This window comes from Falco peregrinus, chromosome 4, assembly GCF_023634155.1.
Source record: "Falco peregrinus isolate bFalPer1 chromosome 4, bFalPer1.pri, whole genome shotgun sequence".
NCBI lineage: Eukaryota > Metazoa > Chordata > Aves > Falconiformes > Falconidae > Falco > Falco peregrinus.
Genome location: NC_073724.1, coordinates 52,266,490 through 52,279,912, shown reverse-complemented (window position 1 = coordinate 52,279,912; position 13,423 = coordinate 52,266,490). Strand labels below are relative to the sequence as shown.

At 41.1% G+C, this 13,423-nt stretch overlaps 1 protein-coding gene across 1 annotated transcript in view; it reads left to right on the top strand.

Moving 5' to 3' along the window:
* Positions 1 to 7,402: 7,402 nt before the first annotated feature.
* Positions 7,403 to 13,423, top strand: part of LOC101913911 (ALF transcription elongation factor 3) — a 43,954-nt gene continuing 37,933 nt past the window's right edge. The window contains exon 1 of the mRNA XM_027785055.2: positions 7,403 to 7,642. Coding sequence (XP_027640856.2) covers positions 7,403 to 7,642 — 240 coding nt within the window. The remainder of the gene's footprint in view (positions 7,643 to 13,423) is intronic.

Below are 13,423 nucleotides of genomic sequence, written 5' to 3'. Positions count from 1 at the left end.
TTCAGCTGATGCAAGGTCAACGACAAACACACGGAGGAAGTCAGAGTTGCTTTATTTTTCTTGTGAGCAGGTCAAATAAAACACTGCTGATGCTCCATTTATCTGGAGCGACAAGCAAACACTTGGCAGCAGTGGAAAGCATACACTGGAATCTGGCACCAGGCTCCTAGCACAGCTGTCATCCTGCTGACTAATCACTTCATCCCCATGCTAATTCTGCTCCAGGTCTATTGGACCCTTTCATCTCAGATACCCCAGCACACGCTCCTCCTGATTGAGCTGTTTATACAGAGGTGTCACTATTAATTGTTATCTAGCATTTTATTTTAGGAGGGTTTTTTTAGCCAGGGGTTTTTTCAGCAATTTTCTCTTTTCTACCATATTCCTTCAAGGTGGGAGCTAAGATTCTGCTGCTTCCAGTACCAGCCAGGCCTTAAGCAGATACCCTTTTGCCAGACCGAATTTTGTTGAGGGTTTTTTGTATGTGTGTGTACATGAGCCTCATACCTTGTTTGTGTAATCAGCCTTTCCTATCAATTTGTTTTTCTTTGGTGACTATTCTGGCAATTAAGCTGCAATCACACAGGGCACCCCTGACTCTCTGAAGAGACCCGATTTACCTTAGGTTTGCATTATCAGATGATACTTGTAGTCTTGTCAGCACAAACTATTTAAGCAGCTCCCAAGGACAGTGTTAAAATATAGGTGGAGGCTATGAACTCTGTTCTTGGCAGCTGTGCTTTATTAGTTGTGCTGTGCAAAGGTGGTGCGGCTAAGGTAATGCGGTGCTTTCACAGAAGCATTATATATTGTGACAAGCCAAACAACCTCCAGGACTCTCACTCATCAGGACTCCCATTTCATACCTCATCCATTATAGGAATGAGGTATGAAAACATTTCTCTGTTTCCTAAAGGTATTAACAGACTCCTGGGAAATCGTTTACCTGGAGGAAAGGAAGTGCCCAGCCTCATTTTTTTGCGTTCAGGCCCAAACAGCCGACTGTGGCAGGGCTAGCTGCTTTTTTTGTTGGTGAACGATAGGTTTTGACAATCAGTAACTGTAAAGAACTCAGACAGTTAATTGGTTTCATGCTCTCGGTTAGCAAAGGTACAAAACCATAAATTTGTGTTGCTTCTGTACTGTGTTCAGAACTGTGTTCAGATCCAAGTGCTTTTTAAAGAATGAAGAAGGACATCTCCTAACACACTGAATGTAGGCAAATTCAGTCATCCCCGTGTACGGGGGACTAGGATGGTGCCCAGAGCCCGGTCAACTGATTTGGTCATTCAGATTCGACATCACAGTGCTAAAATTAGAGCAGAGGCTCCTTATACTCATGTTTGTATGTTAAGTACAGAACCAGCCTTCTTGTTTTAAACTATGAAAGTATCTGGCTGTCCTCAAGCAGGTGCATATTCTACAGTTTATGGTATCATCTCCCTTTTCTCAGCATGATTTTGGCCTGAAATGAATGGATGATGTCCACATTCATTCTGTAGGCTGTCCTGATGGTGCTATTTCTTGGCATTCTACAGTTGCAGAAAATAGTCCCATATGTTCTGTTACGACATTGGGATGGCCTGATCTGCAAGACCAGATAGACCCCTGTGGTAAGCATCCTTCAGATGTCTTCACTGAAACAGAATTTGAAAAATACACAGGGGCAACAGTGAGAAGTGGGCATTTCCGTTGCCTCTGTGATTCACTCACAATTACCACCATAGAAATTCCCTGCTGTGTGCATGGGACACATGCAGAATCTTCAGTGCTACTCAGCAGAGATAATTATACAGATCTTGGCATGATGTTCTCAGTCTGTGTTTTGAGGAAGCACCATGTGGAATTTGCTTCTCACAACAAAGGGATAAAGAGTTTTCCATACAAGACTTCTGCTGGGTTTCAGGTTGGCTTCAAGGGAAGAAGGAAGTAGTGTTTCAGATCCTTTAATCTGGAAACAAAAAGGTAGAGACTCTGCCAACGGAGCTGCTTTAAACCATGGAATATGTTTCCATCACTGAGTTTGAAATATCATTTCAGAGTCTTGGTCAGATTTACTGTTTGATTTCAGTCAGTGTAGCCTAATTGAAGTCAATGGAGCCGTGACAGTTTATACCAGCCAAGTGACTGGTGTCTGTTTCAGAGTATTGTTTTCCCACAATTGGCCTTGGTCTTCCAGATGGTGATAGATTTACCAGGTATTTTAAATACTGCAAGCATACATACAGCCTTTCTTAGAATTTTCTCAAATGTTTGTGACATCTGCAAATTCCGTTCACCTTCTCCACATTTACCTCTCGATGTTGACAATGTGATCCCCAACAGTGTCGTCTGTTATTCATGTCAGCTCTTCGCACTACTTGTTGCATTCTTCTTTCTGATGGGGAGCCGGGACCACTTGGTGATTGATGGATGGTACCACAGGGTGCAGTTTAGAAGAAAAATAGTTTAGATGATCACAGCTATGCAGATGACACTGGCTAAATATTGTCCCATCTCCAGACACAAAGACAAATACAGCCAATAGTGTCTGATAGTGCTAATGAGCTTTTTGATAAGAAGTCTCTGAATACAATTCTTGCAAAGTGAAATTACACTGACTGACTGGACTCCAAAATATGAAGCATGAGCATTTGCATAGCCTTTGTTGTTGCTGGAAGAGTTTTCCAGAGGCTCACTCTGATATGTTTTCTTGTCACAGTCTTTTCTTCAAGGCCTGATTCAACCTTGCTTTGCAGTCTTGATCATCATTCACACATGTGTAAAGTAGGTATAAAGTGCCTTCGTACTGTAATGCAATAAAGATGTGGGATCACAAATTCTTCAGCACAGCAGGGATTTTTCTCTTTTAAATTCATTAATTATTGTTACCAAATGCTTGCAGTTTGGTAAAGAACTGCATCTGTTTCACTTGTACCTTGATCAGGCATCCATGTTGTCTGTCTTTGACATGCTGAGACTGAATTCCTGCAATGCAGCATATGCCTAGCTGCCCAGGAACTTCTTGTGGCCGGTGCTGAACCTCATGATTTATTATCATGGAAAGTAGTGAAGCTGTAAGCAGCAGATTAATATAAAGCATAGAGTAGTACCCAGATCCAGCGTGATTAACCTCAAGAGGTCTCCTGAGGGCCGCTGAGGCAATCTGATTTGGGAATCTGTCTCCACTGACTGAATAGCACATGGCTGCTCCTTCCTGCGCAAGTGTTTACACCGCCATGGTGACGTTCAAAGGGTGGCCGTGGCCGTGCAGTCTGATGGAGCTAATAACTGGTCACACCACAACTAACCTCTCAGTCTTCTTCAGGGATTGAGATCGCTCCAACCTCTCAACTTGGATCACAGATTAGGTCAGATTTACTGTTTGATTGTTGTCAGATTACTGTTGGATCACAGATTTGAGCAGGGAAGAGGTATTGTTGTCTCCAAATCACTGTGTTTCTGAACCTGCACATCTGAGAAAAATTAAGGCTGCAAGGTATCTAGTAGTTTTTCAGCGAAGGGTGACTTGTCCACTAGGCACTGCAGGAAAATAATAGGTTGTTGGAGACTTGCATGGTGTTTGGGTGCCCAAGTCCCATGTATTCAGGATGGTGGGACATACCTGATCAGAAACTTCAGATGGTATGTGGGTTAAGTGATCTCATTACTGAACTTCTGGCAACTTTACAAGGTACTCACTCTCTCTTTTGAGTCAGAGAGTGTATGTTCTGATCAAGGGCTTTAAAGAAAAGTGGTTCTTACCCAAATTGTTTTTTAATTGCTTAAAATAAAAATATCATTTCTATGATGTAGTAATTAATTCTGGGGCATAAGCCAGTAGCAAAATATGCATGAATGTTATGTGCCACAGTCATTAAAATGTAAATTGGTCTTTTATTTTGACTGCATGATCTTGCTTACATACTTTAGAAAGAACAGCCCAAAATGGAAGGTACCAATTTAAAATAATGGTTGTGTTTTTAACAAGAATGCATGAAGAAACACATAACTCACTCCACCTTGATCACCATAATATAATGAGGATCTTTATAAGAATATGCTATATTTAAAAACGGAAAAGGTAGAAGGGGGACAGGAGATTTCAACAGTATCAGCATACATGGGAAAATATTATAATGTTAAATTTTTGTAGTATATTGTCTACCATTAGAGCAGCAAACATAGATTTCCAGATGTTTGTGAAGGGTCCAACAGTTATATTTTATATCTGTGGCTGTAGTAACAATTTCTATTCAGCAGCCTAGAAAAACATTTCATGTCATAACAGGAAAGAAATATTACTGGGGGGGGTTGGGGGTTCTCCCTCATCCCCTATATAGCAATTCTGAAAACTTCAGTCAATGCCAAACAAAAATGATGGTTTAAAAATTAAAACCACAGTCACTAAGGGCAGGACATAAATGTGCAGATGTTTTGTGATGTTGAAGAACTTTTCAGGCAACAGTCACTATGCTGTTGTGGAGAGGACTAGAAATCCATCAGAGCTGGGCACTGTCAAAAGCATTCCCTAAGCTACACTGTCAGAGAAGGCAGTTACCTTTTCATATTCCCTTAAGAAAAAAAGAGAAGAAAAAAATCAAAACCAGAAAACCTACTCACAATGGCCTTTCTATATCTCTTACTATTTTATTAGCAAGGGATGGACTGCAATCTGTTAATGTAAGTGAGCAACTTATATCTAGAGTTTACTGGGCAACCTAAACAAGTGGAAAACTGCATTGTCCCAAAGCAGTGCACAAAACATTAATTTTCCTTCTCTGGGAAGGAAAATTTTTACAAGCTTATAAGCTGTTTCTGTTTCAGGCACCTCTGCGCCTTAATGTTGTTATACAAAAAGCTGCCTGAAAATCTTGTATTTACCACAGCTACCTGGCTAGACAAAGAGACATCATGAATAACAACAAAAATAGCAGCAAGTGAGTTTTTAAAGGCATTCCTTGTAAATGGTACATTTAATGCCTGTGCATGATGGCAGACCTCTTGCCTCCAATAGTTGGCAGGCACTTCTGCAAACATGCATGTAGTACTGAGCCATTCTGCCGGAGCATGAGCTTTTACTGTTGCTTCTCTCTACAGCCTGATGGCTACAAAAATGGAAATAAAGGCTACAAAGATAAATGGATGTCAGTTCCTCCCTCTCCTATTTATTTTACTTGCTTTACATAGTAAGGTGAGATCACAGGTGAGGTTTTCTGCACTGCCTGGCCCCATTGTGCCTCAAAGGGTGCAGAAAGCTCCCCAACAGCAGCACAGTTCCCCAAGCAACCACAAACTCTCTGGAGCAAGAAAGCCATGGACAGCTGTGCCAATACCTTGCAAAAGGCAATTTTTTATTTGCAATAAGCAAAGGTAATGAGGTGGGAGTACTGGCTTGTGTAAAACAGGTGTTCCGATGGGGAGAGGTTGACATATGTTAGGGGAGGTAGGGATAGTGCCAGGAAGTGCACAGCCATGAGGAGTTGTGGGGCTGAAACTGCATCTCTGATGGCATGGCCTCTTTTCAAAGCTCCAGAAATTGCCTGTCATATGTTGCTCGTGTCAAGTGTCAGGTACCAGTTTTCCAGAATGAAATGCACCATTAACAGGTAAATACAATTCATTAGTTGCAACATAGCAGAACTGTAATTAATTATTAGATATTATTTGTCACAAAATGTAACTCCAAGATCACATTGCATTAGCTACAATATTGGATTGATGGAGCATAAACAAGGGTGATGATAAACACGGTGAATGGAATTGGGATGAGATGGTTATTAGGGTATCGGTGTGTTTCATGTGGGGTTTATTTAACAGTCTCATTAATGATCTGGAAAAGGAAGTGAATAACCATTTAATTAAGTTTGCATTTGATACTAAATTAGAAGTTGCTGCAGACACCTCTGAGGGCAGAGAAATAAATCAAAAGGAGCTAGAAGCATGTGCTGTAAAGAAGAAAATGAGATCTGGTATGAAGAAAAAAAGCAAGCTATTCTCTCTGGAAGCAAATAATCTAAAATGTAGCTATCAGTAGAGGAATTCTGGAGAAAGCAGTGTTGAAAGAGATGTAGGAGTGTTAATGGACTATATATTCCATCACAGCTCGGTATATGTTTACAGAAGCAACGCATCAAGGAGCAGGAAGGTAATAGCCCTTCATTGTACTGCTCTAGTGAGAACCCATCTATAATGCTGCACTCTGTTTTGGGCATCCTGTTATCAGAGAGATATAGACAAATTGGAATGAGTTCAGAAAAGAGCCATAAAAATGATCCCATATCCCTGGAGATAATGACTTATGAAGAAAGATCAGAAGAAGTAAATGTGTAAGGCCTTGTCTGAAAGATGACTGAAGTAGGGCAGGAAAACAGTCTGCAAATATGTGAAAGCAAAAAGGGAGGATGATAATTTATCATAGTAACTATTAGGAATAGGATGAAATAATAAGTAACAACAATAAATTTAAAAGGGGCAACTTCATGTTGAATGTAGGAAGAAATTTCTGACAGTGGAATTTGGGTTACTTTGCAGAAAAGTTTCCCAGGGGTAAAAGTAAAAGCTGTATTCAAGTCATTTAAAATCAAATTGGACAACTCACTAGAAAATGCACCCTGCTATAGGGAACAATCTTCCATTGCCTGGGGAATAAGCTGGATGACTTAACAGGACATTTCACACTCAAGTCTTTATGACTATGATATTTTTAATATGCATGGTCAACTATTTCAGGAAAGTACACATTTCTTCTCCTGTCAGGCCTGATAATACAAACATTTTGCATGCAAACATAACTTTTAAGAAGGCAAGTAGCTCTGCTGACAGCACCACACTGCTGACATGCAAAAACACAGGTCTGAGCTTTTCAAGTTTTTGCAGGATCAGAGTCTTAAATCTTGCGGCTGTCAATATCAAGATGGTATGTACAGGTAACCACATCATTTATGGGTAGGCGAAGAAGTGTGCAGAACAAAAGATGGGGGTTGGAAGCTCCAGTGAGGATGTCTTATTATTGTTATTATCATCGTTATTGCTATTACTATTTATAAATGACTGGTACTGTGGAGTTCAACTCCGTTTCTTAACCGTTCACCTTTTCCATCTCTTGCTTTCACCTCTGTGCAGAGTGTTCATTAGACAGTGTAAGACTGCTTTCTGTACTCTGTTTTTTAACATTTGATATTTTTAATATAACCTAAAATGTCTGTTGAATGAGAAAAGAAACAAGCTGAAGTGAAAACTTGACCCTCCTTCAGATGAAGAAGAGATGGCAAAGGCTATGGTTTTAAATGACTATGAGGGTAACCCCATATTTTCGCCTCAGTTATAATAATGTAATGTTGAACTTCACCATTTGCTAGCAGCAGAGACAAGCTCACAGGCATTCAGATAGGTATGCTCCCTAAAACACCATGGTTTTAACATGCGGGTATTTTGTGTTCTTGTTTTCTTCTCTTCCCTCTCCCCTCCCTGGTGGGCTGTATGTGGGGCTGTCAGCCTGGTGGTGCCGCAGTCCAACACCAGAGCCCCAGGACTCTCCAGCAAGGGGTCGAGCAGCAGCAGCTCCAGTGAATCGGAGACCAGCTCAGAGTCTGACTCGGAGAGTGAAAGCAGCTCCAGTGAAAGTGACGGCAGCAAGCCCTCGCATTATTCCAGCCCAGAGGTAAGGGCTTCTGCTCGGTATGATTTAGGGCAGCAATCCATTGTTACACCCACTCAGACCTTTTTCCAGCCAAACCAACACGAGGAGGCTGTGGGGAGATGCACAAAATAATGCAAGAGAAAGGCCCAGGGATCCTCCCCCTGGCTTGCTGTGAAATGCAAGTGGCAGGGGATCTTGGGGCAGATTAAAGCATTTGAAACAAAAATGAAGAAAGAAATAACCCTGTGGTATTTTCCTCAAATTGAAGATGAGTGGAGCGCCTTGCAAGGCTCACAGCTTGCTTGAAGTTTTATGCAACTCAGCCTCCGTAGCAATGACTTGCTTAGTGTGTAAGTCCTGATGGGGGCTCCTAGCACTACAGGAGAACTAAAGGCTTCTCTACACAGGGAAGCTATTATAAAATCAGATTGAGGGTGGATTTTTAAAGCAAAGCAGTTGTTTTTCACTCACGCACTTCCCTCACCTCACTCTATAAGTGAATTATTCTCTGCTACTGCTGCCTTTGTGTGATTTATTTTAATCTGCCTCCAAAATGGACTAAACTGAATTACTCATGGTGCAAAACATTAAGCCCAAACTTGTCATCTGGAAAGCTAGTACTGAAAATTTCCACATGTAGACAAGCCGTAGCCAAATTACAATTAAGCTGCCAGTGCTATGCCACCTTCTGCTTTCACCTGTGCAGAGTGCTCAACAGACATGACAAGGCAGCTTTCTCTGCTCAGCTTTTCTACCAGCATTGATGTTTTCACATGTTTTGGTCAATGCACACCTTTAGTATAAAACTATGAACTCCACAGCCACATCACACACATTAATGTATGTAAAAATATTCAAAAATCTAGCGGCAAGATTGTAAATACACATGAAATACAGTCAGTGTATTATCCTACTCCACATAAAGCATCCAATCACCAGACTCCTCCCCACAAAACTATGCCTCACCTATTCTCTCACCCTGAAAAATTATACTGAATAACCAGCCAGCTTTTCCTCATCTTTTGCGTGGCTATTTGGGTCCATGATTCCTACCAGACAAAATGCAGCACTCACAGAAACATCCTTAATATATTTTTCTCAGGTTCTGTCCTTTTTGTCCCTTATTTAACACTTATCTTCCTTTCTGTCTTTCCTTCACAGTACTTTCAGATCCGTTTCCAGTTAATTTCTCTCTCACTTCGTCCCTTTCCTAAATCTCTCTCCCTGATTGTCTTTCCTTTCGTCTCTATTCTCTTCCTTCCAGTCTCTCTTCCCTGTTGCCCTCTCTGTGCTACCCCATGTCTTATTTCCCACTTGGAGCTCTCTCATCCGACCCATTAAGACTGTCTTCTCCCTCTGTCTAGTTCCCCACTGGAATTGGCGCAGAGATCTCTCACTCGGTGTCTCTTCTCCCTGTGGGATCTTGGGAGGTGCAAGAAAATGAACAAAGAGAAGAAAGAGAAGGAACCATTGGGAGGGGAAAGGAAATATGAAATAAAAGGAGGAGAAGAATAGTACCCCACGAAGGGACTGTTTATTATCTAGGCAGATACCCGTGCTGCTTAGACCTGAGAGCAGCAATTCCTCAGGGAATGCAGGAAGTTAATTAACTGAGGCAGGTCATGGATTTCCTAAAGTCAAGCAAGGGACTCAGAGTCATAGAAATGTGGAGGAAGTGCCTCCTTTTAAGCATTTGATACATATCCTCTCAAGATCTGTGGAACTACTTTTGCACAGAGCCTGAGTTATCAGCGATCATTGTCACGAAACAGCTACACTACTCCAACAGATTGCTTGTCTCTTTGCATTATATTTGTGTGGTTTGCCTTCTAGGACATGCTGTATGAAACATGCTTATACAAAAATGTAAATGACTCAAAAAATGTGATGGCTGCAGTGGTTTTCATAGGGTCATGCCTTGATGGGATATGGGAGAGGCCACACATGAATAGGGTCAGGGTGTCCCAGGGAAGTAGGATACCTGTACTTTCCCAAAGGGCCAGTGCTTTCCCAGACTCATCGCATGACTGATGGCACCAGTTCAAAACACACTTACGTGATGTGTCTGACTGGAAATCCTGTCTGCTTGGCATTAATGCTTTAACTTATACTTACGCACCCAGTGAAGCCATCTTTCTAAAGTATGTGCCATGTTCTTACCCAGTAAATGGAGAGAGACAGGTCCTCAGAAGCTCTTGTCCATCTAAATTTGAGTAGCAGACTCAACTCCAGTCCTAGTCTTAAAATTAATTTCATCTATTGGATAAGGCAGAAAAAGCAAATACAATTTGCTTTTGCTTTAGCATAAACTGATAAATTCAGGTACAATGAACTTGAGTGCTCCACCACAAGGCTGGACAGGAAATCCGTATTTCCAGGTTGGAAGGAACTTAATCTGGAAATCATTAAGACTATTACAAAGCCTTTATTCTTTTTCTTTCCATAATCTGAAATATTCTATGCATGTAGTCAAAGATTTTTATTTCTAGGACAGTGTGTCTTCTGATTTGAGCTTATATAGAAATGTGATTGCTGTTTCATTTCTTCTGTGATTTTTTCCTCATCTCATTTTGATATCTTTGAGTTGTTCTTAGGTATCTAAATGCAGTTGCCTAGAGTGTAAAAGCAGCTCATTGTAAAGTATACATATAAAATAGATTAGATTAGTTGCACCCTAAAAGTGTCTGTTTCTTTCCATTGACTATTTAGAGCCTGTAGTGACTAGCTCAGCCATCTACACTTTATGTCTGCAGTAAACTAAGAATAATGGCTGAGCTAGAACAGGAGACAACATTCAGACTGGTTTCAGTGATGTGGACAAATTAAGGTGCCTCAGACATTAATGTGAGTAGTTACAGTTTTGTGGACTGCCAAACCTGAAATTACGAACAAGGAACTGAGGCTTCTATCTCCTGTTTCTTTGCTGAAGTCATGATTTTTTTGCACGACCTTAACTAACATCATAAATGAGGACTCTGGAAAACAATGACGTCTTGTCCTTGCAATTATTTCACATGGTAGAAAAAATCCTTGGATGTAAGTCCATAGAAAGGGCTACATTCAAAAGCTAAGAATTTAGTTTGTTTCTTCTTTGTTCCATTGAATTATCCTGCAGACCTTTAATAAGGCTGAATCTGGTTAGACAGCTGGGAATTCCCACTATGCAGGGAGAACTGGAGTGGGGAATGTGCAGGAAAGAAACAGAGAAGCCATCACATGGGACAAAGCATCAGTGGCTAGTCAACAGTAACCAGGCCAGTAGAGAGGTGCCCTGTCCTGGGCCCCGCCAGCCCCACACACCGGGTGCAATGTCCTTTACAGCCAGCCTCTGCTGTTGTGACTAGCTCACAACCATTAAAGTTTTTTTCTCTTTTCAAAGATTCACATATACTTTTTTTTTTATGCTTATTCCATCATCACAGGGTATACCTTTTCAGCTCAAGTCCCCACATTGTGACTGACCAGGTCAAAGTTGAAGTGACTTATAGGGTTATGCTCTTCCCCACCCTCCTCTCATCAGCAGAGAGCCACCTCCTGACCACTGTGCATCAAGTGCTTCAAGTGCCTGGACATCAGTACCAGTGGCTGAGGAGCCACTGCCTGTGAACCTCTGCAGTTTCCTCAGGTGCCCTGTGGCGTTGGCTTTCTTCTCTTTAGCTCAGAAAATAGGAAGGAGATGTGTATCTAACAGACTAGTCAACTGGTGAGCGTGCTTCTGCCACCTCACCAGCCTTTCTTCACTGATAGATTTCATTGGGAGACAGAAGAAGAAGAGTTGTAGTTTTAGGCTTGCAGGGTAGGAGGGGTTTGTTTTCTTTATCTGTCTTGTTTTCCAGAAAGTTTTTGCTTCCCATCTGAAGTATAGCCATGATCCGATTTCCTCACTGGCATACTCAGAAAAGGGGATTTTACCACCAGACCAGCTGTAGACACCATCTTTACCTTTGAAAATAGGATTTATGGGTTTTAGCTGTCCTGTGGACTATTTTTGGCAATGAATACAAACTAAACTCTCCCTTCCCTCCAGAAAATTCTTTGTGGCAGGAGCCACCTCTTCGAGTGTATGTGTGCGGTGCCTAACACATGGGAATTCCCAGTTCTTGATAAAGTGCTAGCAGCAGTGTTAGTAGCAATAAAGTAGTAGTGGTAATAATAATAAACATCATTATCATCATCTTCTTCATCATCATCATTATCATCTAAGCCTTAAATACAATGAAAAGGCACCACATTTGTATGGGCATTGCCCTGAGGGAAATCTTTGATAGCAGGGCAGCACAAGCAAGGTATCATAAGGGTAAATTAATATGTGGATTTACAATAGGTAGAGTCCACTGCAGGGATGGCGGGTAGCTCAGTCCTACCCCACAGTGAGCTGAGTACACGCAGATATTATAGGCTATCCAATCTCTCAATTAAAGTGATGTCATGCTTCAAGTTTACAGTGGTATTACTACACCTTGGATCCCTCTTTGTAATAACAAGCATAGAATGACCCCAATACACTTCATTGTTTAACAGCCCTTTACTCCAGAAAGTGTTTCTGCATAATGTTTTGACAAAGGTTTCTTTTAGACACATGCTATTCATGCCTCTGGTTGCACTTGTAGCCTTGAAGAGATCTGAGATATATAGACGTGCTGTATGGGAGTCATCCCATCTAAATTTGGACACTTCTACTGCAGATACCTACATCTGCTCACCACCTAAGCCTCCCCTTTACAGTCAGTGGAAAGGAATAGACATTTTTAGGTCCCAGCTCATCTGGCCTATTTCGGATGTCTATTTCAAGAGGGAATTTTTCACACCCTAGAAGAGTAGTCCACTGACTGGAGAAGGAACTCGTTGACTAGCTCAGATAGAGGTGTCTATGTTGTACAGATGAATCCACCCACAATTTTTAAGGAAGTTTATCACATCCTTCTGTTTTTCAATGAAGCCTGGCACATGTGTATGTCTGCAGTGCCTTAGTCCCAGAAACTATCTTTGTCTCAAAGTTCCCTTTTTGAATTTTCACGCCAAACTTGTATTTCATTGCAAGTCAGCTTCATCATGGACTGTTATTCCTGTTACTGCTGCCCATCTAGGCACCACCGGCTTTACCCCAATTAAACACTACCCAAATCTCTACAAGGCTTTGAGGGCAGCATATTTCCATGACACAAAACCCAAGGGACAGAGACCATTCTGCAATCGGATCACTCTGGATATGTATTCACATATATCTCCATCCTTACATGCTGCTGAAAATTTCTCACTTTGAGCAAACCAATTTCTCTTCCATGGAATGGTATGTGACATGCTTAGGGGGGTGATGTGAACTGGAGAATTAGGGGTTTTCTTTTTCTCCCACAAATAATTGCAATTAGGCATGTAAAGTGTACTGGTGAAAACTTTCAAGTGAATTTTCCCAGTCCTTCTTTTTACCAGGCCTATTCTTCATTCTTGGCTGTCATGATTTTGTTCTCTCGCAAGGTGTCTTGTTTTTTTAAGTGATTTCAAAGTACAGTACTTTTCAGTTAGAGCAATCAATTGAATAAATTACTTCCTAAAGTGAATTGACATCACTCATGTACACTGACAATCTCAAATATTCCAAAACTGTATCAGGGCCCAAAAACAGTGAGAAAAGTTTTAAAATTCTGATTTGTTAGATTTGGATTCTTTTAATTTACTTGATGGGCTGCAGACTTCTTACTTTTAGCAGATGCACCTTAAAGAGGTTTTTTTTTTTAGCAGACACATCTTAAGTCTTTTTTCAACAGCCACAAGGATTTGAATTTTTATTTAAATAAACCCTGG